This window comes from Thunnus maccoyii, chromosome 22 (assembly GCF_910596095.1).
Source record: "Thunnus maccoyii chromosome 22, fThuMac1.1, whole genome shotgun sequence".
NCBI lineage: Eukaryota > Metazoa > Chordata > Actinopteri > Scombriformes > Scombridae > Thunnus > Thunnus maccoyii.
Window position 1 is genome coordinate 6,626,119 of NC_056554.1, and position 25,425 is coordinate 6,651,543.

Genomic DNA, 25,425 nt, shown 5'->3' on the forward strand with positions numbered 1-25,425 from the left:
TCACCGTAGTACACAATCACACTGTTAGTGAGGTGTGTGCAGGTGTGTAATGAATTAAAACCATACTGCCAACATTGCAAATACATATAATTAGTCAAGGGCGTAGGCTTGATTTTAACTTTAACGGCTAAAATAATTGTGTACTTGCTCTCTCTTTCACATGTGCACACACATGCATACACACATAAAGAGCCTGACTCTGCAAAATGTTTACTGTATATACATTTGCTGACTCGCCTGAAACCGGCCTTGTATCATGATTTTTTCTCAGATTTTTACACTTTATTTTATTGATAGACAACTTAACTTTAAAGCTGAGATCAAAAATTACATTACAATAAAATAAACGTATAGAAAATGATGCTCAAACCTACCTTTAAATCATCACAAAAACTTCTATTTGGATTATTTTTCATTGGCGAGATCTTTCACTATGACATCAGATCTCATCTGAGAGGCTGAGGCTCATGTGTCTGTGTGTCTCCGTGCCGCTCAGGCTGCCGCTGATGGCGTTTTCATAATGAAATGATGCCTGACAGTCACAAACACATCAATTTGACAAGCTGTGGCTAATTTAGCTTATAAATAATGTTCATGTCTTACTGACACATATGCAATAATCACTCTGCTCTTGATCCATTCTAGGAAAAGCAGACAGATGGCATTAAATAGTAAATATTTTTCTCACTAATTTCAAAGATTAATGTTCTGATTGATTGCAGAACGTTATTATTAACTAAGCTCAACTGTTACTGATACTTTCGTTCTTCTGTAAAAAGAACCAGGTGTCTTAATTTGGTTTTGGGAGGAATTTTCACCGACAGTAATAAAGTTATTTAATTAGACGGCATGTCTGAGCAACAATCACAAATGAGCTAACAACACCCAACACCTGAAATTACTGTAAATATATCACATGATCTTAGTTTTGTCCAACTATAAATACTCACTACTTCAGATTCTCCACCTCACCGACTCCACTACTGCTGCTGCTGCTGCTGAGGGTCAGATCATCAGGTCAAGTATCCTACATATCGTGCTCTTTCAGTCTTTATTATAATAGTGCACTTTTTTTGCAGAAAAAACACAAACCCTGCTACTCTGCAGAGATCTTACTGTTATCATTACGTGGAGTTAAAGCAGCTAGATTGTTTGAGATCAGTAAAAATATTGGTAGGAAGAATCCAGCAACACCTTGGCATTGGTAGGAACATGTCCCTACTGTCCATACCTAAATCTATATCCGTGTAATTAGCATATACAGGATGTCTTTTTTTATTCTTATAAACAAGCTGTGGAAATGTTTCATCATTCGCTCATCATCAATTCTGGTATATTTATGGTGGTCAAGTCAGGCATGACATTGCTAGCCTCAGCACTCTCTCACAGCCACAGGGTTGTCTTTTTTTTTTTTCTTCCCCCCCTCCTCCTCCTTTCCTCTGCCTCTCCTCCCTCATTGATTTTAAGTCATTTTGTACTTGTGCAGCTGGGGAGGAGAGGAGAGAGGAAACTAGGAGAGGACAAATGAAGAGGGGAGGAGTTGAAACAAGAATGGGGAGAGGAGAGGAAACGAAGAGAGGACATTTTGGGCAGGAGATCAAAAAAAATAAGTCCATGGGAACTATCGGCTCAGCTCATTGTCACACAAACACGACACACACACACCCTCTCTCGCTTTTTCTCTTGCCGTACCGTTGAGTCCACTTCTATTCTTTGTACTTTTAAAACCTGAACGCTACATCTCTCTGAGGCCTGTTACTTGTATCTGGTTTTTTTAAGGGCACCCTTAAGACAGAATTCTTAAAAGCCTCCTCTAATTTTAAGTTGATTAAGCCAGCAGAATTACTCCTTAATGCTGCCATCAGTGCAAATGGAAGAAAGTAGGACGCTGACATGAACTTGTGTGTTTGTTCATCGATAAACAAACATGCTAACATTTGCTGGTTACTTATGGCTCCTTAATTAATATTTAAGTGCTTAGTCTAGCCATGTGTTGTCACTTTTTCATTAATTCCACCGCACCCATGAATTAATATGTTTCATTTGTAATACTCGAGGAAGAAATCATGAAGTGAAACACAACTAATCATCTTGCAGTAATAATACAAAATTACACTTGTTACTATCTGATTAACAGCAGTTTAATATAAAATACAAACGAGGACTTTAGTGCTTTTACATTTTATTGTTTCCATTACATCAATATTTTACATAAAGGGATCATATTTATCGGTTCTTTTTCCTTCAGTCTTAATCTTTAACACTGTTCTCAACATTCCAACAGGTTTCAGATGCTGTCAGACAATCTGACAAGCTTCATTTAAAGTACACTGAGGCTGTTTGCTCTGTGCCCATCAAGATATGATAATGTAAAGTCCTCTCTATAAACCCAACTTGTATCGTTATCCCTGTGGTAGTACTGAATACCAGGCCCTAGGACCCAGGGGAACCGGTTATGCCCTCGGGCAGGTCGCTCCCTCACCAAATGCAGGGAGGGAGGGGCTCCGCCGGTTCCCCTGTAGATGACATCCCATAAATCATAGCGAGAGGTTTTCATCTGGCTCCTGCAGAGTCACGGTGGATCGATGGACGAAGGGGAAGGGAGGGAAGGACCGGTGGCCGCCGCTGCTGCTGCTGCTGCTGCTGCTGCTGCCTCAGGCCCACAGACAAACCGCATGCTTCTCTCAGCAGTCAGCAGCCATTAACACAGAGCAAGACGTCACGGTGAATAAGTCAGAGTAGCTGGACTCAGCAGCGCCCAAATTGGAACTCGCTGTAAATGTTAACCAACACGTTCACATAGCTGTGCTTTGTGCAGTTAGGCAGAGGGCGTCTAGGTGATGGAGAAACTGTTGCTTTGATGTTAACAGGAGCAGCTTTACCCACAACACCCGCTGAAGCCTGAACAGACAGAATCAACTAGAGCTCAGTCATCCAGCTGATGTCCAGATAAAGTACTTCTCTATTTCAGGTGTCTACACAGAACCGCTCGTTATTTGACTTTACCCTCAGCTCTTCACATTTATAACTCTTGATTTTTCTCCCCTTTCACATGTAAAAATTCAATGTAAAACCTCTTCAACCATTTTACTTCTATAACACAAGTGTTTCACCCCAAAATGTCAATTTTCCATCGTCATCCCAGAAAATGTTTTCCATATTTCCCCATTGTTAAGGGTAGAAAACTGGAGATGGATCCAGGAGGAAAGTGTTTTGTATTGTACTGTAGAAACTTTTCTCCTTAAAACCACTCTCCCTCAATCCCTGTGACAGTTTCTGATTGGCTGAGAGGCCTCTAGACAGTCCATCTGAAAGCTAAACTTGTCAAAAACAGGCATTGCTGACATCAGGCTGGGTCACATGTGTTGCTCATGTAATCTTCCCTGTGTATTGTTTAGACACCATTATAAGATAAGTAACCCCTTAAAAGAACAAAAAAAGCAAGCAATCAAACAAGGATGGATCTTGTACAAACTAAGACAAACTACACCAGTCTTTAACCCTCATAAGATGTTAGAAAATGCCTTTTATAGCTGCTAGTTCTAATCAGTTAGTCCTGTTGGAGGAGGGTATACATCGCTTTTGCCAGATAATCCTCTGGGATTTGAACCGCTAACCTCAGCGCATTCAGCTCTGCGCTTCTTAGGTTGAGCTGCAGGGTGCGAGCTGGGGGCCTGATAAATTATTCCATCAGATACTTCATCTATCTCCATGCATCAAACTCAAACTCCCACATCTCCCCTTTCTGCAATATTTCAATTTTCTTAGAAGATTCATCAAGAAGGGTTCAATACTAACACAATAATGCGCACGGAGGCCGAGAGCCCGCGATGCAACATCAGCATAGCAGAAGGGCTAGGGATGAATAAACAAATAAAAGAGATGAAAACAAACAGATAAATAATGGAAAAAGAGAGAGAGAGAGAGGTGCCAGCATGCTGGAGTGGAAATATGATATATATTGCTTGTGATCCCAGAAAAAACCTTGATTATTCTGCTCCATCTCTTTCTTTATGTCACCTCTTTGTGTTGCCGACTCCAGTTGATACCCTCTAAAAAACAAAAATGGGAGAAAAAGGGGAAAATACATCATCATCTCTCTGGAGGCAGAATATACTTCCCCTAGAATGAACAATCGCTGTTACATACAGTGTAGGTGCCTGTAGCTCGCAGGGGACTCATGAAATATCCACTGTCTTTCTCTCTCCCTCGCACATACTCAAATTCACATGCCTGGAAGTTTTCTTTGATGTTAGCGGACTAAGCAAAGCTGACGGAGACAAAACAGAGCTTTTAATAAAAAAGACAAGGCCACAGTGAGAAGCAGAGAGTCAGATTTAATGTCAGTAATCTCTAGGTACAGTATAGTTGTCATTTTATGGAAGATGGAGGTCAGAACAGAAGGGCCCGTGGTCCAACCCATACAAACCAAATCTGACAGAGTCCATCTTTTCTTTTTGCTCTCGTGTCTCACCTCCTCCCTCTCCCTCTCCTCTGTTCAATCTGGTCCTCTTTTGCTCTCCGCTCTATCCTGAGGCACACTGGAGCAGACAGCAAGTGGCCCGCTCGGTCAAAGGCTTTGTCTTACTCCGGGAGGTGGTGCGGGTGAAGAAAAAATCAAATCAGCCAGGGTCGGTCACTCGCTTTGAACTTTTCCATTCATCCATATAGGATGTTCTTATACAGTACATACCCTGAAAGGCCACCAGCAGCCAGAGCACACAGGGTGTCTGCTGGTTGTTGAAAAGTTTGACAAGGACTAAAATGAAAGTTTCAGGCTTTGAAAGATTATTTGTTCTGGTTTTTTTTAGCACTGGGTCTGGATTTTTAATCAAAGGACAAATTATTTTCTTCCTTTTTAACAAAGATGTGGACCAGAAGTGTTTTTTAAACAATACTCCATATGATTTCCTTCTCATAACAGAAATACAGTGTAGGATACAAGTTAAAAATTGAAATATGGGGCACAAAAGTTAGCTTATTCGCTTTTTTCAAACAGTTAGATGAGAAGAGCAATACCACTGTCTATCTATACGTTTAATAGTCCAGCTATTTCATTGATTGGTCCAGTAACATCCTGGAGTCTCTTCTGGTTTCCTGGCAACCACGAAATAGTCAGTAAAACCACAAGGTGTTATTTTTACACTTTGGTTTTAGTACGGATTAAACAAAAAAGACATAAAGTGTTAATTAGTGAGCTTTACGGGTTCTGCTGGCATACTTTGTTGCCTTTTTGGACAGAGCCAGGCTAGCTGTTTTCCTTTACTGCCAGTCTTTGTGCTAAGGTAAGGCAACAAAGCTTCATATTTATCATGCAGACATGAGAGTGGTGTCAATTTTCTCCTCTTGCTCAAGGTTGTCAAGAGAGTGAATGCAATTCAAGGAAGCATTAAAAGGTCTTATATAGCATTACATTGAGCTCTCAGAAATGTGTAGATTGTTCATTATGGAGCCACATTGTGTGGCTTTATTGTGTTTATTTCTCCAGATGTGGTCTGCATGATGATATAAATCTATGTGTCTGTAACTGATTGTTATCCATGTGAAGAGCAGACAGGTTTATGTTTAGAGCATTAAATCATGTTTTTTTCAATGAGGAATCATGTCCAGAAATGAAGAAAATGCATATTTGTAATGGAATGGGTGAGTTAAAGCAGAGAAGGGGAGCTTTTTTTTGGTGGGTTGAGCAGTAATGTATGACATGTAACTGACTTGATGTTAAGCCAGGATAATCAGATTATATGCCCCCCCAGGAACTGATGAAGCAACTTGGATGAGTAGCAAAATATCTTCAAGACTAAAACAGCAAATCCAGTTGCCTTTGATGTAGTACCTCTAGGTTTGTTTGATTTCTGAGAGACACGCGAAAAGCAAAACGATTGTTGAGTTTTCTTTAAAATGGACATTTACATGACAGAAAGCATTCAACATGTCAGTAAGGGTGAGGTTCCTCAGGGATAACAAAACCATCTCTGTTTGATATTTGTAAGAATCTTGAAGAGTAACATCGCTCTTTTCATCACAGACCTACAATATCCAAGATGAGACATGAGCTGAGAGGAGGAGGAGGAGGAGGAGGAGGAGCAGCAGATTTTTTAAAAAATGTTGACTGCTAAGGTGGTGTAGCCTGTGGGTTTGATGGACTGTTGAAATGGAGGAAATGTTATTAGAAATGAGTCCAGCACTACTGAAGCTAACATGTCTTACAAATCATAGCTGCACTGACAAAGAGAGGAGTTGGGAAGGAGCCAGATCAGGTGTGTGAAAGAGAATCAGTGTGTGTCTGTGGATGTGAAAGAGGAAGACAATCCTACACATTTAACTGCGGTGAACTGACCTGTGTAATTCTTGAGGGTATAGTTCTCAAATAACAGATTCAAGCTCGGTGCTGGGAGAGAATACGTTTTATAGGGGTCTCGGCCTTGATTCTTACTTGACCCAAATTTTGGACTAATGTTTCAACGTGATTGTACCTTTTGTTAAACTCCCTCTTACGTTAGGAACATTTGAATGGTTAAAATAATCTCTGCACATATCGGTAACGTTTGGAGAAATTATTTGCATATCTCACTCACTGTCTTTACTCATTGTAGATGCGAGCAAATGCAGCGGTTTCATAATGTGACTGTATGACTGAGACCGAGTACACTGCCAGATTATCATATCGATCACATGTTGAGACGTTCGGTTAGCCTCTGATGTAGGCTGAGAAGCAACAGTGTAGTTAGTGAGAGACACTGAAATGAAGAGAAGATGAGAACTAGCGAAGAAGGGGGGTGTGTGGGGGAGGTTGAAGGAGTGCAGATTTTAGATTGAAGACACAAGAAAGGGGGAAGTGGGGCGGAGGGGTTGTCCTGGCAACCATACACCGCTTCCTGTATCTTCCTGTCATGGCGCGCATCAAAGACCGCATGCATTTTGCCTTTCCACTAGACTCTGAATGAAGGAATTAGCAAGGGCTCAGTTCCAGCTATTTATAGCCTGTAAGCCAGATAGATGGAGAGAGAGAGAGAGAGAGAGAGAGAGAGAGGGAATTTGAGGAGGGAGTATGTGTGTGGATGCATGCGTGGGTGGGTTTTAGTATTCAGTGGGTGTGTGTGTGTGTGTATGCATGTGCATGCACGTCACATGATCCTAATAATCTCCGCGGTGTGTTTTTAACGCATCTTGTCGCATTCATGTAGGTCATCTTTTTGATCGACTCTCCTCTCCTCACCCCATCTCTCTCTTTTTCACTCATTCAGCTCATATTATCTTTCTTCTTCATGCATCACCACCGTTTTCATCCAGCCTCTCTTCCCCTTTACAATTCCCACCATTTTGCCTCTCTGCCCTCCTCCCTCCTCCCTGCCTTCCTTCTTTTCTCTTTAAGCGCATCCCCCACCTCCCGGCTGAAATTCTCACAGCTTCCCAGTCATCACCATATGCTTTGGATGAGCAATGAAGGCAGAAATAGGATTTAGCTGTAGACAGTCCATTTAAATGATCTTTTTAGCCTCAGGAGAGTGAATTGACTTTACAACAGTACTTAAATAATAAGCTCTCAGCTTTGACTATCCATGTTCTTTTGGCTTTGCTTCTGATGCGCGTTCCAGCACAATCTGGGATATCATCTGTTTTAACTCGAGGGGATTGATGAAGTACATCTAATGGGATTTGATGAGGTCTGATGTACCCTCTCCTATCAATTAAATATTCCATTAAAAATAAGCACCCGCCCACAGGTGGGGCTTCAGAGAACCATTCAGCTCTATGGAGCGTTTTAGTGTCTTTCAGCTTCTTGTTTTGGTTTTCCGGCCCACAACTTCACTGTTTTGGTTCAGTCTCACCGCTCTCATGATTTCCAGCAGCAGTAGGCAGCTGTTTTCAGCAAGAAACCTCTAAAAGGCCCACGGTATGTTACCTTCCCAGCACCAAATGGCAGACAGATAAAGTTAGCGACTTGCTGGTGAACATGGTGGAGCTTTTATCACTTCATACCAGCAACAATGAGCTAAAGTTATTCCCACAAAAGTGACATTAGGTGCCCCAAAATATTTGTTGCGTGCACAAAGTAATGGAATGCAGCTTTAGATATGAAACAAAATGCTATTTACTTGCTATAATATTTTCTTCGTAACATAACTGTATTATCTTCTTTTTGATAGCTGTATGTTTACCTGTATTTTGGTTGGATAGTGTGATGGTTTATTGGAACACAGCCTTGTTGCTTGTAGTATTTTTACACGTATATCAGTTTTGACAGTATGTTTGTGGTTTAGTGGTGCTTGTCTATCACAACCTCAACCAACTGTGACACTGCCTTGCCCTTTGACAAATAACAGACAGTATTCAGGCTTGTCATGTAATGTATTGCAGCAGTGGACAGTCATAAATTGTCCTCAGCTTTCAGTGTAGTTGCCTTTTTTAATTAATCCTCTAGTTTATTGATACAGTTGACATTCTCAGCTGCTGAGTCAGACATTTGAAGCCAGAGTGGTCAGCTATCCTGTTACCAAGATGTTGACGGGACCAGCAACATTTGAATATTACTGAGCATTGCTGTGAACGAGAGATAAGCCTGAGCATAGAAACAAGGTAGTGCAGTGTTGGAAGATTTTTATTGTTGATTTAGGAGTGCATTGTAATATTGAATTGAGTGGAATTTAGAGTAGTTATTCATTATTTTATTTTCAAATAGGAGTAATATTGTCTCTGTTACACTAATGTTAAATCATTGGAGTGGAAGAACTACTTGCAAATGGGGGAAAAAAAACATGTAAGACTGCTTGTTTTTAATGGCTTACAGCACAGCCTCTGTTCCCTTTGTCCATGGAAATTGGAAACAGATCGTGTTCTCAGACTGCAAGTGTTATTAAAGTGATATTAAAGTAACCTTGAGAAAAGAAGATACAAGAAGATCAAAGAGGCTGCAACCTGTGAGGTGCACAGCAAAAAAAAAGCAGAATTCAGCTGTCTGGAGATTAATAATGGCTCTGGTTTGCCTCAAGGATAAATTACTGAAGATGTACATGTATGCAAACACACACACACACATAGGCACCCACAGTTGTTGGTACATATACACACTAAGTCACACACAAAGACAGATATAAACACACTTGTTGGTACAGGGACACAAGCACATATACATTCACCGCGTTATAAGGTTTGTTGCTTTTCTCACTCTTTACCTCCCATCTGCCTCTCTCTTCTCTCTCTCTCCCTCTTTTGGCCACACACAAACATACACACGCACACACACACACACACAAACACATACACTCCATCTCTTTCAATGCAGCTCAAAGAACCATCTCTTCAGGGCTTCTGAAGCTGAGGTGGCCAGTGGCAGTGAATGCAAATTAGCTTTTCCCCTTCTGGACACACACACACATACACACACACACGCACACACACACACACACACACACAGCTCCCTCTGCCAGATCCTGCTGCTCACAGTGCCTCCCACAACACTGAATTGTAAGGGCAGAGAGAACGAGAGAGAAAAGGAGAGATTAAAAGGAAGGAGGGATGGAGGAATAGATAGAAAGAGCAGGAGGTTATCCAGAGGTAAGGGCCCCCCTCCTCTGGTGGAACAAGTCAGCTGATACATTCATGTAGGAGAAAAGTCAATGCATCAGTGCAACACAATTCATCACCAGTAGGCAAGAGTAGCTGCTGGGTTCAAGTCTAGTATTAATGACTAGAAGTTCAGTTTCATCCATGGAGTTGTGATTTCATCATCTGTGCAGCTCCAACACCTGTGTACACACACTTAATTTAGCACACAGATGCTGATATGCTGATATACACACACTCCATATGCATAACAGCCTAAACACAATAAACTACTACAAAAATGACATGCTATTAAACATAGACAGTAATCACTGCCTACAGGGCTATTATACAGACGCAAATCCCTGTTTTGTTATCAGTGAAAGCTTCTTGTACAGCATAGCCAAGTACATAACAAATGCAATGCAAACAGTGTACTGTATATAAATTGCACAGGAATTGTTATCAGTATTTTTTGATTGATTGCTCAATTGGTCTGCAAGTTAAAATAAATAATGATGAAAACTGAAAACAAATATGTACCCATCTGTTTACACAGCCACAAAATAATGAATCAATGTCAAAAACGCAAAAAACTAGAAAATTGATCAACAAGAGACACATGTACAGTGTATACTGCACACATATAGAATTATACACATACTGTCTGCACACTGGTGATACAGAATAACAGAACAACAAACTACACTGATTCTGTCACATTAAACACTCTTTTCATGCATCCCTTTTACTGAAATGCACCTGTTGTTTGAATTAGCCCTCATATTATTCTGCAGTGTATGAAAAAAGTAGCGTACAATCAACGGTCACTAACCAAGAACTTACTCATGCATTATGCAATCAGGCAAGTAATGGAGGAGTCATTTGGCCTGTGCTGCATTTTTACATGAGGTAAAAAAAAAAGCCACCAACAACAGCAGAATGCACTGCACACTCATGTCAGCTCAAATTTCAGCACCATGGACAGCGTCATAGAGCACAGTCCTGACACATGCATAGTCAGCCAAATTTGAAGGCATATTCTCCTCTTTCACTGTTCACTATTCACTATTTAATAAATTCTGTGGATTAAAAAAACAGTTTTGGAAACTTCTCTGATTATTCTTTCATTCGGCAGTTGCTTATATTTAACTTGCATGATAGTTTGCTGTCAGTGAGTGACTGTACGGAACCCATGAACAAAACATTAAAGTAAAAATATAATCAAAGTTGTTTCCATGCACTCAAACATAGATATGTTGTGTATGACCATCTACTTATCCATAATGCAGCTTTGGTTAGTTAATAAACACTAAAAAACAAACACCTAAACACTAAAAAAAGTGTCCACCAAAGTTTGTAAATCTAAAGAATTGTGGTGCTAGGTCTATGAAACTTTTTATGATTAATCAACATGTTTTTAATGAAAAATTCTAATCAAAAACTGTCCACACTATGTACGTCTGTCTCTACTTGATCATAACTTGATTTGCAGCTCCTGGTTTAGTCTCTAGGTGACACAACAGATTACACAGTTAGCGTTTTGGTATGATGTAGCTTGGGGGATATGAGGTTGCTTGAGAGAGAGATGGCAATTGAACTGTCCAAAAGCATTAAAATAACATGCATTCTGTTATATCACTGTTGTCAGCACTGCCTTATTTCCCAGTAGTCTCCTTTATTTTTGCGTTCAAATTTAACAGGATTTCGATGCCCTTTTAAATGACGTTCGTGGGACAAATTACTTTAAATGGAAAAATCTCCCATGGTGTCATAACTCAACGTTAGCAGGCATATTTAAGAGCGGCCTTTTCCTTAAATGGAATATGCACAGCTGGCATCTATACAGTTTAAGATAAGGATAGATGAAGAGCCAAAGGAAGACACAAAGAAAGTTAGAAACACTGCAGACACATGGTTAGTCACATGGGCATGCGTCTACATCTTGGTGTCCCTCCTGGGCCTTTGACCTAAATTACTCCCCATGCTCCATCTTGGCACTCCCTCAGTGTTCCACTCTGTCAGCATTAGGAGCTCTGCCTCATCCGCTCACTGGTTAGTAATGTCCCAGTGCCGCAGCCTGCGGTGGAATAAGCTCTTACGAGGCTGGGCTGAGAAGAGGAGATGGATTTAGATGGAGGCAAGGAGGGAAGGATGGTAAAGGGTCAGGCCTAAACAAGCTTTGTGCTTCACTTCTTTGTGTTCACACTCCTAGTCTGTTTTTTAAAGACATACTGATACTGCTGTTTCCACTGATAATGCCCAATTTGAGTGTTAAAGTATTTTTGAAAGATAAGATATCATGTAGCATGTCTCATCATTTTACATTCTACGTTTTAGACATTTAACTAGTGAGTAGTGAGTTCCTGGAACCCACAGGTGGTCATTTGAGTGGGTCCCTAATAACATTTATGTTCTTTGACAAATTGTAGTGTTAAATTCGTGTTTGATGTTATATGGTTATAATTATGGCTATATTCATGTAAAAACAAACAAAAAAACAAATCATTAAATACACTGCAGACACACAGCGGCTGACAGAAGGAGGAGGTCATATTATACAGAGAAATATGAGCTTTTTCTGGGTGAATATATGTTAATGTGACTTATAAAAAGCGAAGCGAAAGGGCAATGAGAATGCTGAGCTTTCAAGTTTCATCAGGAGTCATTAATAACACCATCAAGCACATCATGTTAAATTAGGAAAGTAGTTTAAAAAACACGCTCACAAAGGGCGACCATTTACTGCATACTGTCGTTAGGAACTGAGTACAATTAACTGTTGATTAGCCTGATCGGCCACTGTCAGTAATCAATACAAACACACATTATTAGACTGTAAACCATTAATCAAACCAATAACAGCAGTCAATGTCAGACAACCATATCATACTCCAGCAGTTACCTTGTGTTTCTGTAGTGGTGACAAAACGTTAAAAAATATACATATTAGCAGTGTGAATTAAACTGAAGCTCCCTGTGCTCTCCAGAGAAAATATTACGCCAAAGTCCCTTTAAGAAACATTTCCATTAAAACACATAACTCTAGGAAAAAGGCATATATCATTTATCATATGTTGACAGTCTTCTTGTCAATTCGGCTTCAAAAAAATCCATAAAGATAAACTGCATTTCTGTACAAACTTTACAATTTGGATTTTGTTGCCTCAACTTTGCTACCTTAGCCTCCGTTGGTTAGCTGCACTATTTAAGTGGAAATGAAGGCGAACCATTTCAAAAATTAAGATTTCTCACTAAAATATGAATGAAAATGAAAATATAACACTGTTAATTCACCATCTATCATGTGTGTATATAAAGGTATTTGAGGAGTTTTTTCAGGCATTACCTTAGTAGCTACCTGGTTTGCTGCTTCCTGTTTGGTGCTGGTGAGATATATGCTCAGATGGTAAGACAAGGTTTTTTTGACAGCAAGGTCTCTTGTCTATTTTTATGATTTCAACACAGACTTACTCACAATGTAGCATTATCAGGGAAAAAATAGGTTGCACCCCCTTGATGCTTCGATAGTGAGTTTACTGAATCCTTTTGGATTTTGAGGTATCAGAGACGCATAACACATATCTAGCAACATCACTGGCGGCTAATGATTGTTAATGTTTGCTAACTTAAGATTGATAATGCTAATAGTGACTGACATTATGGAGACAATTTTAGGAGTAAGACTGTTCTTGTGCTGCTGTTATTCCTCGTTTCAACATATCACAGATTAACAATGTTATAGTTTTACCATCATTTATCACCAACTAAAAAGAATCTATCTCTAGCGTACCTCACTAAGAGACATTTGTAACGTTTCCTACTTGTGGTCCCATTTCACTTGCTCTCAGCCTAATGATGATGTCTTAAAAGTAACTGACTAAGAATATTAAAAAGTTACTTTAAAAAAAAGTGTCTTGCCTTAATATAATGAGATGACTTAAAACACAGACACTCTTGGCCTGGTTTAGTATTTGATACCATTACCGTTAGTGTAAATTTGAAATGAGAAAAGCAGAGAATAAGAGAGGAGAGGATGCCGCTGTGTGTGTTAAAGCAGCGAGAAGAGTTGAAAGCCCACATGGATAAATAAACATCGACAGTGATCTTGGATCATTCTACAAGGTTACCGCACAGATCATCAACAAGCCTTTGGTTAGGGCAGCAATAGCCCACGGGTCGAATGACTGTTCAAACACACAAAAACAGATTGGTTCCTTTGTTTTTAATGGACAAAGGCAAGAAAAGACAATACACCGCAGAGATTAACTCACAGATGAAATACTACATGAAATGGCAACAGTGCAGCTGAGCCTGTAGGCATTTTGATAGCTCAACAGAACAACCTCTCTCCATATTTTTCTTGTTTCCCTTTACCTTTTTCACCTTCCCCATATGTCAGATAACATAAAGAGTCTTCGCTCTTCAAAGGTTAGCACAATAAAGAGAACACACAGCTCTGCTGACAAAACTGGAAATGTCAAAATGGTTAAAAAGTGGGCTTTTCTAAAATTACGTCTTATCTTTTACATGGGGAGACAAACAGTGGTTGTTCGACAGACCCAGGGTATCATGGGACATGGAGTGAGAGTCTCTCCAGTAATCTGTCACCTCTGGAGCAGGGAGAATCACGCTATTGAGACTGGGAATTGACTGGCTCAGCACACACACAGGCACAAACACACATCTTCTCACTAGGGCCGAAACAGTTGAGGGAAATATCTCAGTGCAATTTTTGTGAACAATATTGCTATTTTAAATTGCAGTTATTCTCTATAAAGTAAACTCCAGGCCTGCATTTGTGGTCTACACTGTATTAAAATAGATACTTTGGTAAGGATAATCACAAATAAATCTTTCTGCATAGTGAATTCTATGAATAGAATTTCATAAAACAATGCAGTAGCTTGTTGTTGACCCAGAGAAAACTTTTACCTACTTTTCAAAGTTGAACAATTTACCTATATTGTATTTACCTCTTATGGTACTGATGACAAACACCAGATAAGCCAAGTCTAATAGTGTTTCTGACTCACAGCCCCTAATGATTAAGCTAACGTTAGTGTCAGCTTCACAGCTGCTTCACATCCCCAAATCCTGGAGGTCCCAATTCTGAACTTTTTACCCAGTTTAGGTCAATATAGCGCCAACAACAACTAAGTTAGTGTTGCCCAGAAAACCACTCAAGACAAGGGGTTGTTTTGACCCAATTTTAGTGTAATTTTTTATTTTACTGCTGGGTTATTTACCCAAACTACAGTAAAGCTTGTTATAATCTGCTCTACTCTTTTTAACCTGTTAACTGACACAGTCCCACCTGTGGGACACTTTAGGCTTGGTGGCATAATTTTCAGGCTCACTTACACTCATTCTGACTTTTTGGTTGTAAAATTTAAAAATTCACCTTTTAAATGAGACCAGGGCTATGACTGTAATCAAAATGAATAAAAGTAACCTTCCCCACTCAATTTTGAAACCATCATTGGATAAATATAAATAGTACAGACATCAACTCACAGAATGAGCACTAATTCAATAAGTGGTTGCCAACTTAAACATGTTACAGCCGGTTAAAACACTGATCATTATGTAAGTTATAATTAAGACGGCAGCTTTTGCAATTTTTAAAATTGCACTCTGTCAAATCACAATTATGATATGAAAACGCTTAATTGTTTAGCCCTCCATCTCATAGTCAAAAACATTCTCTCACACTTTAAACCATGTGTATAGTGTGAGATATAATAAACAGGCATTTCCCTGATGCTGTTACGGCTCATGACTCTTGGAGACCAGACACACACATCACTGCTAAACCATAGATTTATACCAGACCAGTGTAAATCTAAGTCCAGAATATGGGGTGTTTTTTCATTAAAAGTTGTCATTGCAGTATTTACACTGGGGATTCAACAAGACATATGAAGCTGTGTAACTATTGGATTCCTTCCTCTTTATTTGGTCACCTTATGAAAAGTTAATGTAGCAGCTCACATACTGCAATTATGTTCAATATCCTTGGTTGAGAGGTGCAGAATTTATAGTTGACAGCGTGAAAGGTTGCTGCTAGGCCTGTAATAATTCTTCAATGACTGTGTGGTAATAAAATCCTCTAATAATTCTATAGTAAGTGTATTGTTATCCAGATTCAGTCTCAAATTTAAACTCTAAAGCACACATTTGTCTATGTAATGGATGCATGAGTGCATGAACAGATAAGCCTACAAGTATGTGTGTGTTAGGGTGTTTGTGGGTGTGTGTGTCTGGCTACATGGGTAGAAAATGGCTTTAACCTTCATGCCTACTCGATCATCACCACTCCGTAAATGTCACTCCATCTGCCTCCCCGCCACTCACCACATCTCTGTTTACCTCTCCTTCTGTCTGCTTTACTTAATCTCTCTATCTCTTTTCTTGCTGTCATCTCTTCATCTTTACGTTTTTTTCCCCTCTCCACTGCAACACCTTAATCCTCCTAATGCCCCTCTCTGCTTTGTAACTTCCTCCTCTCTCCCCCTCGTCTCTTTCCTTTCCTCCCCTCTTTTTTTTACGTTTCCCCTCATTCACTTCCACTTTTTCCTTTCATTTTCCTCCCTTACACCTGAACAAAAAGCAAATAACTTCATCTTATTTTTCCTTTCAAAAGCACACACTCGACTTCTCCCTTTCTCTCCCTCCCTCATACACACATTATTTTGAAAACCCCATGTCAGCACCCCATTCTCTCTTGTCCTCTCCATCCTTCTCTCTCTCTCCCCTTTTCCCTTTTTTTTTTCTGTCTACTTGATTCTCCCCCTTCAGCCAGGTTGGATCGATATTTCTCAGGCTCTCAGTCGGGAGGCTTGAGAATGAGGCACCAGGAGACTGAAAAGCGAGAGAGGGAGTGACAGGGAGAGAGAAAAATGGTGTACTAAAAATGGGAGAGGTGGAACAGTGGTGGAGAAATAGAGGTGACCATTGTGGCAGTAACATGCGAGCACGTCATGTGGTACTTTGTACCACAGTTATTTCTGACTTCGTAATTGGCTGTCAGACATTCCAGTCGTTTCTAATATCTCTATTATAGCACACCTACTGCATATTAGCATTACTCTGCTTTATTCATCCTACCTAGCAACAAGCTATCAATGGCCACATGTAGCAGCAGCATCATTAGGTCTCTGTAGTCAAAAGTGATGATTCTGTCAGATCTATAGGCGCATCTGAACGAGCCTTAAATCAGCTGATGTTGGTGTTTTATGAAAGACACAGTTTACATCATTAATATGAGGCAGCACCAGTCAAGAGTTAACCAGCTGTCAAATACTGTATGTTGCATTCGGGGGGAAAAAAAAGCCAGCACATCCAATGTGTACATTACCCACAGCTGTTACTGTAGAGTCTTTCTGATGCTGCAGTAAAGAAATCATGACTGTAGGTGAAAACAGATGAGAAAAGTAACTTACTTTTTTACAAGATTGTACCAATAACACATGGAGTAAAATCTAATGTGGCATTTAATGAATTTCTCTAGAACAATTTAGAACAATTTTATTTTTATGAGATCTGAATAAACTTCCTCATTAAGCCGTTTTTTTTTTTTTTTTCTATTGGCCAATTATTTTTATTATCTGATTTTCAGTATTGGCCTCCAAAATCCTGTATGGTTTGAGGTATAAACAAAACTGTGGTTTAATTAGAAAACTGGACACTTAGGACACTAATACATTCATTTCCTTTTTCATTTCTGATTGTATTGGATGACCAAAATATGAAAATCCAATGGTAAATTGGTAAAAACCTTAAATATATGCCACAACACAACTCCTTTAAGCCTCACCATCTTCATCTATAGATAGAAATGTCGATGCCTCCTCATTGTTTTTTTTATTTTTGTCACTCTGAAACACTTCCAAAGTACAGTTATCGCAGCTGGCAACAGTCACAAGATGTTTTTCTCTGTTATTTATTCCAGTATCTGATGCCTCAAAAAAGAAGCCTAGTGGAGCACAGATATAAATATCTCTAATATATTGCAGAATCTTCCGCACATATATAATTCATCTTTTTTTATTTGCATATACTCGCCAGAGAAGCATGCAGAATGAGATTAAAGCATGCCAAAACCTGCTCAAGCACACCAGCCCAAAACAAGGATGGAAAGGAAGCTATAAATAATCTTGGCACTTAAAATTAGGAGATAGGCAGCATAATCCTAAAGTAATCAAACACTTATACAATATGCAGATACAGTCAACTTTTTAATATGTGCTGCTGAACTTCTATTGCGGTCCTTCCCTACTCATGAGAGGAGTCATTTTTCTTTTTAAACCTCCAGAAGACGCAGAAACAGTGTGGCAACCAGTCAGATAGAGCCGAAACTCTTAATTTCAGCCAGGCAGCTTTAGACAAGAGCCTACAGTAAGTGATAAATCAAAACTATTAGCCACAGCTCCTCTCATGCCTTTGTTGTCCTTCGGTAAGCCTGCCAGGCTGGTAAAACTTGAGTGTGCTGTGGTCACTTTCCAGCTGATGGCGTAGAACTGGCTGGGACAGCATTGTGACAGTCTGTCACAGTCTGACAATCTGTCTTTGTCCTTGACTTTAATATCCCCAAAAAGCCTATTATTCACCTAATGCTGCTTCAGGCAAGGTTAATGTTGAGTGAGATGGACAGGAGAAGAAAGCCTTGTGACTCAACAGGAACAGAAATGAAGCCAGAGCATGAGCCTGTTTGACTGAAAAGCACACATACTGTACTATATGTGTATTCAAGCTGTAAATATGTGTTTTTTTTCAGTTCTGTGACATGAATAAAGATAAAGTTGATCATGCCAGTTTATATTTCACTCCGGCTGGAATGTAAAAGCTCTTCTTTTCCACTTTTAGGGCTTCACATTTTGTATTCCCGCCTCGACAGCGTTGTCTGACAAACAGTCATGCAAATCACGTAATTTAATCGAGAGAAATGAATTGAGACTTAATGATATGAGAGCAGCAGAAAACTAATTGTGACAGGGTGACTAATGACGACTATATAAATCCATCTAGAATATTTCTGAAGGGTGAATGTTGAACGTCACCTGAAAGGACAGAACCTCCGCCGGCTCACTAAGGATCCTATTTTAACTGCCATTCATCTGAAAATGGACTTCGCAGTTGTTTGTACTGTAGTCGCAGCTCATCTTAGCTACTCGTCTGTGACTGGCCCACACACACACACACACACACACTCACATGCACATTGTAGTGACTGAGAGAGCAGTGGTGTGTGATAATGAAGCAGAGGATTGGCAGTAGAAGTCGGTCTGCTTGCCTGCCTGCCTGCCTGCCTGATTGTCTGCACATCTAACAACTGTATCTCTCTCTTATACACACATACACACACACTCACCAGAACGTCTACTTACAATGTGTGAAATAGAGAATGTGTGTGTGGGTGACCGACTCTTAGAGGGGCGGTCACGTCTCACTCATCCCAGTTACTCATCTACAACCTGCTCTCCCATAAACACGCACACTCGTGCACAAATCTTATTGAGTTATTCGCTACATTTCTGCTGCAATATTTTAGCTCTAGGACAATGACAACGTCGCCATCTCTTCTGCTCTCTGTCTCTCTCTCTTACACACACACACACACACTGTCCTTTGCGCGGCTTCTGAACAAGCGTCCATCATTCATGGTCGACGCTCACTCACAAGCTGTCAGGCACAGTTCCATTTACTCGTAGATCATGCCGGACTGGCACACATTGCCTAAATGAGCTACTCAACACCTACTTACTCTTGTGCCTGCACAGAAACATTTGTTACACACATACATACACTCACTCATATCATAAAAACAAAGAAATGAGCATCTTTTCAATATAGACTACCGTCTGTATCGATCCAGAAGAAGGTATCAAATGGTACAGATAGAAATTTAATGTTGATATAAATATGAAAGATATAAGATATACATACAATATACAGCATGGTGCATTGCTATGTAATCTCACCCTATATATATACTGTAGGTCTGGGGTATATGGTTAAACTCATTGTCACTGGAAATGTTATATATGAAAAATCACACGTACAACAAAGTTTATATGTTCATTTCTGCTCAAAGCAATGAATTGTGTTTTAACATTAGTCTATTGCACAATATATGAAAAAGAAAACCTCTAAAAATGAATATTATTAGTTTTTAATTACAGCTTGCTAAGCAGATAATTACGTTTTTGGAACTAATTGTTTATTGGTTTAAAGACAATTAGCGTTGTACAATTGAGACCAATGTACAAATAGTCAAACAATTACAGTATACACTGTCTACAAATGACAAAGATGAGAGAAAAGAACAAAAAGGAGGAGTGGAGGGGATGGGAGGAAGGAGCAGGAATCGAAGGGGGGGGGCTAATAACATGACTGACATAGCAGGGCTCAATCTTCTCAAGAATTTCTTCCTCTGAAGCCTCAAGTTATGTTACAGAGTAGCCACAAGCACTCTACCTATGACTGGAATGTTGGGACAGTGGGTTTTAACCAGTTTACAGTGATTCCTTTAATGGTTGCCACTAGGAGAATCCAAAGAAGATATGAATGGCTTCAGTAGATAACAATTCTGACAACTGTTTTTGTACACCATAAAGTGTAGTTGACAGGCGTGTAGGTTCAAAAACTCTTGACTGTGAATAAACCAAAGAATTCTGCACTCTCAGTCACTTTATTAATGAAGTTTCAATCATCAGACCTTATCAGGAAAAATTCATATGATCAAACACTGGCACCATATACTGTATATATACTCACCAAGTGCTTTATTAGGAACACTCCAATACAACGGCTCTGCCATAAATTCTACTAAGCTTATACATATTTTATTCACTCTATTAACACACATGAGGGGGGCAAAATATTTGGAGTTCTTTTCAGTATAATACACTCCAGTACACCACCACTCACTACAACCTCAATAATAAACTATAAACTAATAATTATCATCTTTCTGACAATGTCAACTAAAACCGAAAATGTATAAGCTTCTTGAAAGTAGAATGAATGACAGAGCTGTTGTATTGGATTGCATTAGATTGCACAGGTGTTCCTAATAAAGTGCCCTGTGAATGTAAATCTGACCCAAGAAAAACTAATCAGAGGCTGCCACCAGCACCTCCCATCATTTATATAAATTATAAGCTGTCAATAAGCTGATCCAGTTATGAAAGTGTAAAATTAGTACATATAATCCATTATAAAAACCATATATCCAAGAATAAACCAATAAGTATATATCATAGACAGAAAAAACTCTATAGCCTATACAAAACAATTAGTACAAAATTAGTAATATTATGCAAAAAGGTTAGTTATTAGGTTATTAAACAACAGATGATCACACAAAAAAGGCAATATTAACAACAATCAAAGCTCATAATAATCACAATAATCAGATCACAAGGTCACAATATCAAAATGTTGATCAAAAAGAAAGATTCCATCATGTGTTGCACAATATCATGTTTTGTGCAGGTCAGATTTTGATATAGCCTATGTAATGCCAGTGCTTTCTGACAATATGATTTTTACCTTATGAAGGTCTGAGGATCAACACTACATGCGATTATTTGGTTTCTTCACACTCACAGCTTGCTCAGAATCATCATTTTGGAGATAAGAGTTTGCACAGTGATAATATAATAAGATAATTTCATCATTCTGCTTAACATTCATAAAATTTCATTCTTTTCCCTGCACCCTGTGTATAAATGTATGTGCGTCTCCAAAAACCGCTTGCCTGCCGGTGTATCGTGTCTGTCCGTTTTGCATGCATGTGCACTGTGCGAGGATGTGTAAGTGCGATGTGTGTGCGCACGTGAGTATGTGGCCATCGGGAGAAGTGGAGCTGAAGTGAAGACTTACATAACCAGCTTCAAAGGAAGCTGCAGTCGGCCGGCCCGCCTCCCCCTCCTGCCTCCCCGCCCCCCCTCCCGCAATACAGACACAGCAAAACGCAAGGAGAGAGACGAGAAAACAGTTTCACACAGAGGAGGATAAAAGAAAGAGATGATATAGAGGAGAGAGGCTGTCAACAACTTTAGGTCTAAAATATTCTTTAGCAAGTACTGTATAATTCATGACATCAAAATAAAACATACAGACATCATGTAGCTGCTCAACAACTGATTGTTTTAATTAAAATATGTAATACTGTGTACTCTGAGTGTTTCACAATTGTAAATCATGGTATTTTTGTCATCTACAGACTGGTATGTGTGGTTGATGGGTTTATGGTGCTCCATCAAACTGCACATGCTACCGTCACCTGGGCTCCTTTGATTGGGAAAAGAGTCTTACAATGTCAGGAAAACCAGGTTTTTTTCCCCCTCTGGGCTTGATTCACACTGCCAGGCTCCTCACCCACTCATTGCAAAAAGATGTCAATCAAGCTCCTTTGTTACACTTTTTCTCAGCGTGTTGCTGGGCCAGTAATGGTTGCTTGATTGTTGCTTTGCTTTTCCCCATTTTGTCAAAGTTACCTGGGTTTCTTTGATGGGCAGGTTACTATTAAAAGTTTTTCATCACTTGGCTAAACTTTTTAGTACATAGTTTTGACATGCATCAATCAGCAACATTCCTCTTTAGTTGTTTTCAGCTTTGTGTTGCACAATCAATTAGCTAATGAGGTGCTGCAGATGTTTTTACTCCCATGTGTTTCAGCCTAAAACTAATTACGCTCATATTCATAGTCAAAAAGACAGTAGCTGAATGATTCCTAGTGGAAAACACCATTTAACTGTTTTTTCAAGTAGTAAATATTACTGAAAAACACCATAAACCTCAGTCATCAGGTTGTAAATACCATAGAAAGTATTAAAAACATCAGCTCTCAGGTTGTAATGACTAAAACTATCGTAAATTTCAGCTTTTAGGCCATAAATATTACTTGTCAAAGTGAAAGTTTTCATTCCGTTAGCCATTATAAGTCATTTTCTTATGATGAATTTTTGCTTGGAGCCAGCTGTCAAGTCATTTCTAATAATTATTTCAATATCTGAAAACAGTGTTTATCTCTAGATATAAATATCTGGAAGGAGAGTCTATTGGAAGCAAGTCCGTGTCCAAGTTCAACAAAGAGACAGTGTTTCTACTACCTCACCAGTCAACTAGGAGCTCAAGGACCAAATGTTAGAAAATAACTCGGCAACACCAACTAACACGTCATCAGGGTGTTCGACTTTGCAATTTTTAAGATACCTATTTGTCTTGAATTCTGTTTTAATGTATTTTTTTTTAACTGTGTGGTCATTTTTAGCCACTAATGTGTTGGTCGGTCCACTACTTTGGTCCACACTGAAATATCTCAACAAATATTTGATGATGACATATATACACACATGTGTTTGATGAATTGGAACAAAAGTTGGTACAAACATTAATGGTTTCCAGATGATGAATCCGCAGGGTGACACCCTGCTAGCAGGTTTTCGATTATGAGTTAAATGTCTCCACCACTGTTGGGTGGATTGCCATGAAATGTGTGCCAGACATTGATATTCAACACAGGATGAACTGTAATAACCTTTTCTCTAGCACCATCTTCAAGTCAAAAATTCAGTTTGCTTTGGTTTACCACCAAATACCTGCAAAACTATTGCAATTCCCATTAGCCTCAGCTGTACTATGCATTTAGCACTAATTAGCAACTGTTAACATGCTAACACGTCATACCAAGATGGTGAACATGATGAACATTATCAACTACAAACATGGCTGTAAACTTGCAGTCTTGTTACTGTTTATGTAACATTTTCTTATGTACTTTTCATATTTCCTTGTCAGAGATGCACTATCCTGTAGAGACTGGCCATGTATGTATGTGTCTACTTCTCTTTGGATAACTGACAAACATTTAGCCATCTTGTAGTGTGTACTCTACGTAGGCTGTAGCTTTCACCTATTCTGTACAGCACTCAGATGAAGAGCAGACTCCTCCAGTAAGTCAGTTAGTGTTGCAGTTATCTTTTCACAAATTCACCTGAAAGAAATCCAGTGTTTTTCTTTGCCAAACCTCATGTTCCCAAAGTGGATTTATCAGATGAAAGCTAAGGTGAAGAGTATTTTCAAGTAGTACTTACCTTCTGAAAGCTGAAGTGAACAGTATACGGATGAAATACTTTGGTCAGGGTGCAAAATTATTTTTTGGTCCACCAGCCAAATGGTTAGTTGAATGCTCAAATTTTACCAGCCACACAACAGATTACCATTGTTTTTTTTGGCTGATGAGTGAAACAAATCTACCAGCTACCTGCATATTTTACCAGCATTTGGCTGGTGGCTGCTGTTAATTTTGTGCCCTGATTTTGGTCGTATTTATGTTACCTAAAAGATGATTTGAAGGGTGTTTTCTGCTCATAGCTGATTTTGTGACATTTTCCTTAATTGCCTCACTTCACCATTGTGACTCTATTAGTGACAGACTACAGATTGAAGGGTTGACGGCACAGAAATCATTTGGTCACAGTCAGGTTCCTTAAATGAGACATTAGCACTTCATCAACAAATGAACAAAAACCTTCAGAGATGATGATGGAGGGAGGGAAAGAGGAGGTTATTTTCCTGTCAACGTCTTCTCCTGCTCTCTCTCTCTCACTCTCTCTCTGTCTTCTTCTCTTCCTTTCTCTCCGTCTTCTCCTTTAATTTACCAAAAACAGCCAGTGGGCAGATGGGGATCAAATTACATTCACCTTTTACCTGCACTCCTCTGCGCAATTAGCGTCACACTTACTTGTCATTTCAAATTAACACACTGCTGTTGTGCTATGTAATTATTTACCCGCCTGGGGAATAGCTCTCTGGTTTAACCACTAAATAATGACAAACACACACACACACACATGCTCAGTCACACTCCAAAACTCAAAAGCACCTGTGCCCTATTTTACCTGCAACATGTTTAACATGCTTTTTTTTTTTTTTTTTTACCATTACAGGTTCATTGTCTATCTGCTGTCTAATTAAAGGTGTCTTTGTGTTCAGTGTGTCTATCTAAAAAAAAGGTCTAATTAACTAATGTTGTGCAAAAGCCCTTTAAAATCTTCTGTGTGTTTTCACTGCTGAGATGTCGGCTTAAAATATGGGGGTTTGAGCATCAGGACCCAAAGCTGCCATTCTTCCTATATAGGTGTCCTCTTCTTTGCCAGTTCTTTGTCTTTTTTCTGATCATATGGTGGGAGGAAAAGGGCTGGGTCCTGTTCTTCAAACCACAGAGGCCTTATTGCTCCACATTCCCCCTTTTCCCCCTCCTCTTCATCACCCCCACCCAGCACCCCCAAAAAACAGTCATACCCAGGAAATAAACAGGGTTTAATGGAGAGAGAGAGAGAGAGAGTGAGAGAGAGAGAGAGAGAGGAAGAGGGACTATAAACAATGGCAGCCGTTTTCTTCTGCAGGGGGAGAGGAGGAAATCACATCCAAAAACAGCTTTCTTTGATCTTGTGTCTTTTCTTGTGATAAATCTGTGTCTGTGATGCCTTTTGTTTTTGTTTTTGTACTCTTTTTAAAGGAAAAAAAAAAAAAAACGAAAAATACAAAAAGAAAGAAAGAAAAAAAAAACAATAAGCAAACATGAACTCTTGCTGATTTGTCCTTTTTGCTCTTGCTTCTTTTCTTTTTTTGATATTCTTTTTTTTTCCGTTTTTGCCAGTAATCTTTTTTGAATTTTCTCTTTTCTCTTTTTCCCCCCTTTTTTTCTTAACCCTAGGTCCGCTCACAAAAAAACATGATGAATCTTCAATGAACAAGCCTCGAGACGAAGGTATTTTTGTTGCATGTTTTTCCTTTTTTCTTGTTTTGAAGTCTTTTTGGGGGATGTGTACACATAGAGTGGAAAACACACACACAAGTCAAACATCT

The 25,425-nt window shown here is 39.3% G+C and overlaps 1 protein-coding gene across 4 annotated transcripts in view; it reads left to right on the forward strand.

Moving 5' to 3' along the window:
• The window catches only part of nlgn2a (neuroligin 2a), a 189,984-nt gene that overhangs the window by 80,438 nt on the left and 84,121 nt on the right, over window positions 1-25,425 (forward strand). For 3 of the 4 annotated variants that reach the window (XM_042400727.1, XM_042400728.1, XM_042400729.1), the window contains one exon: window positions 25,274-25,327. The exons of the other annotated variant lie outside the window; for it this stretch is intronic. In XM_042400727.1, the coding sequence (XP_042256661.1) occupies window positions 25,274-25,327 (54 nt within the window). The remainder of the gene's footprint in view (window positions 1-25,273; window positions 25,328-25,425) is intronic. 4 annotated transcript variants of the gene reach the window in all.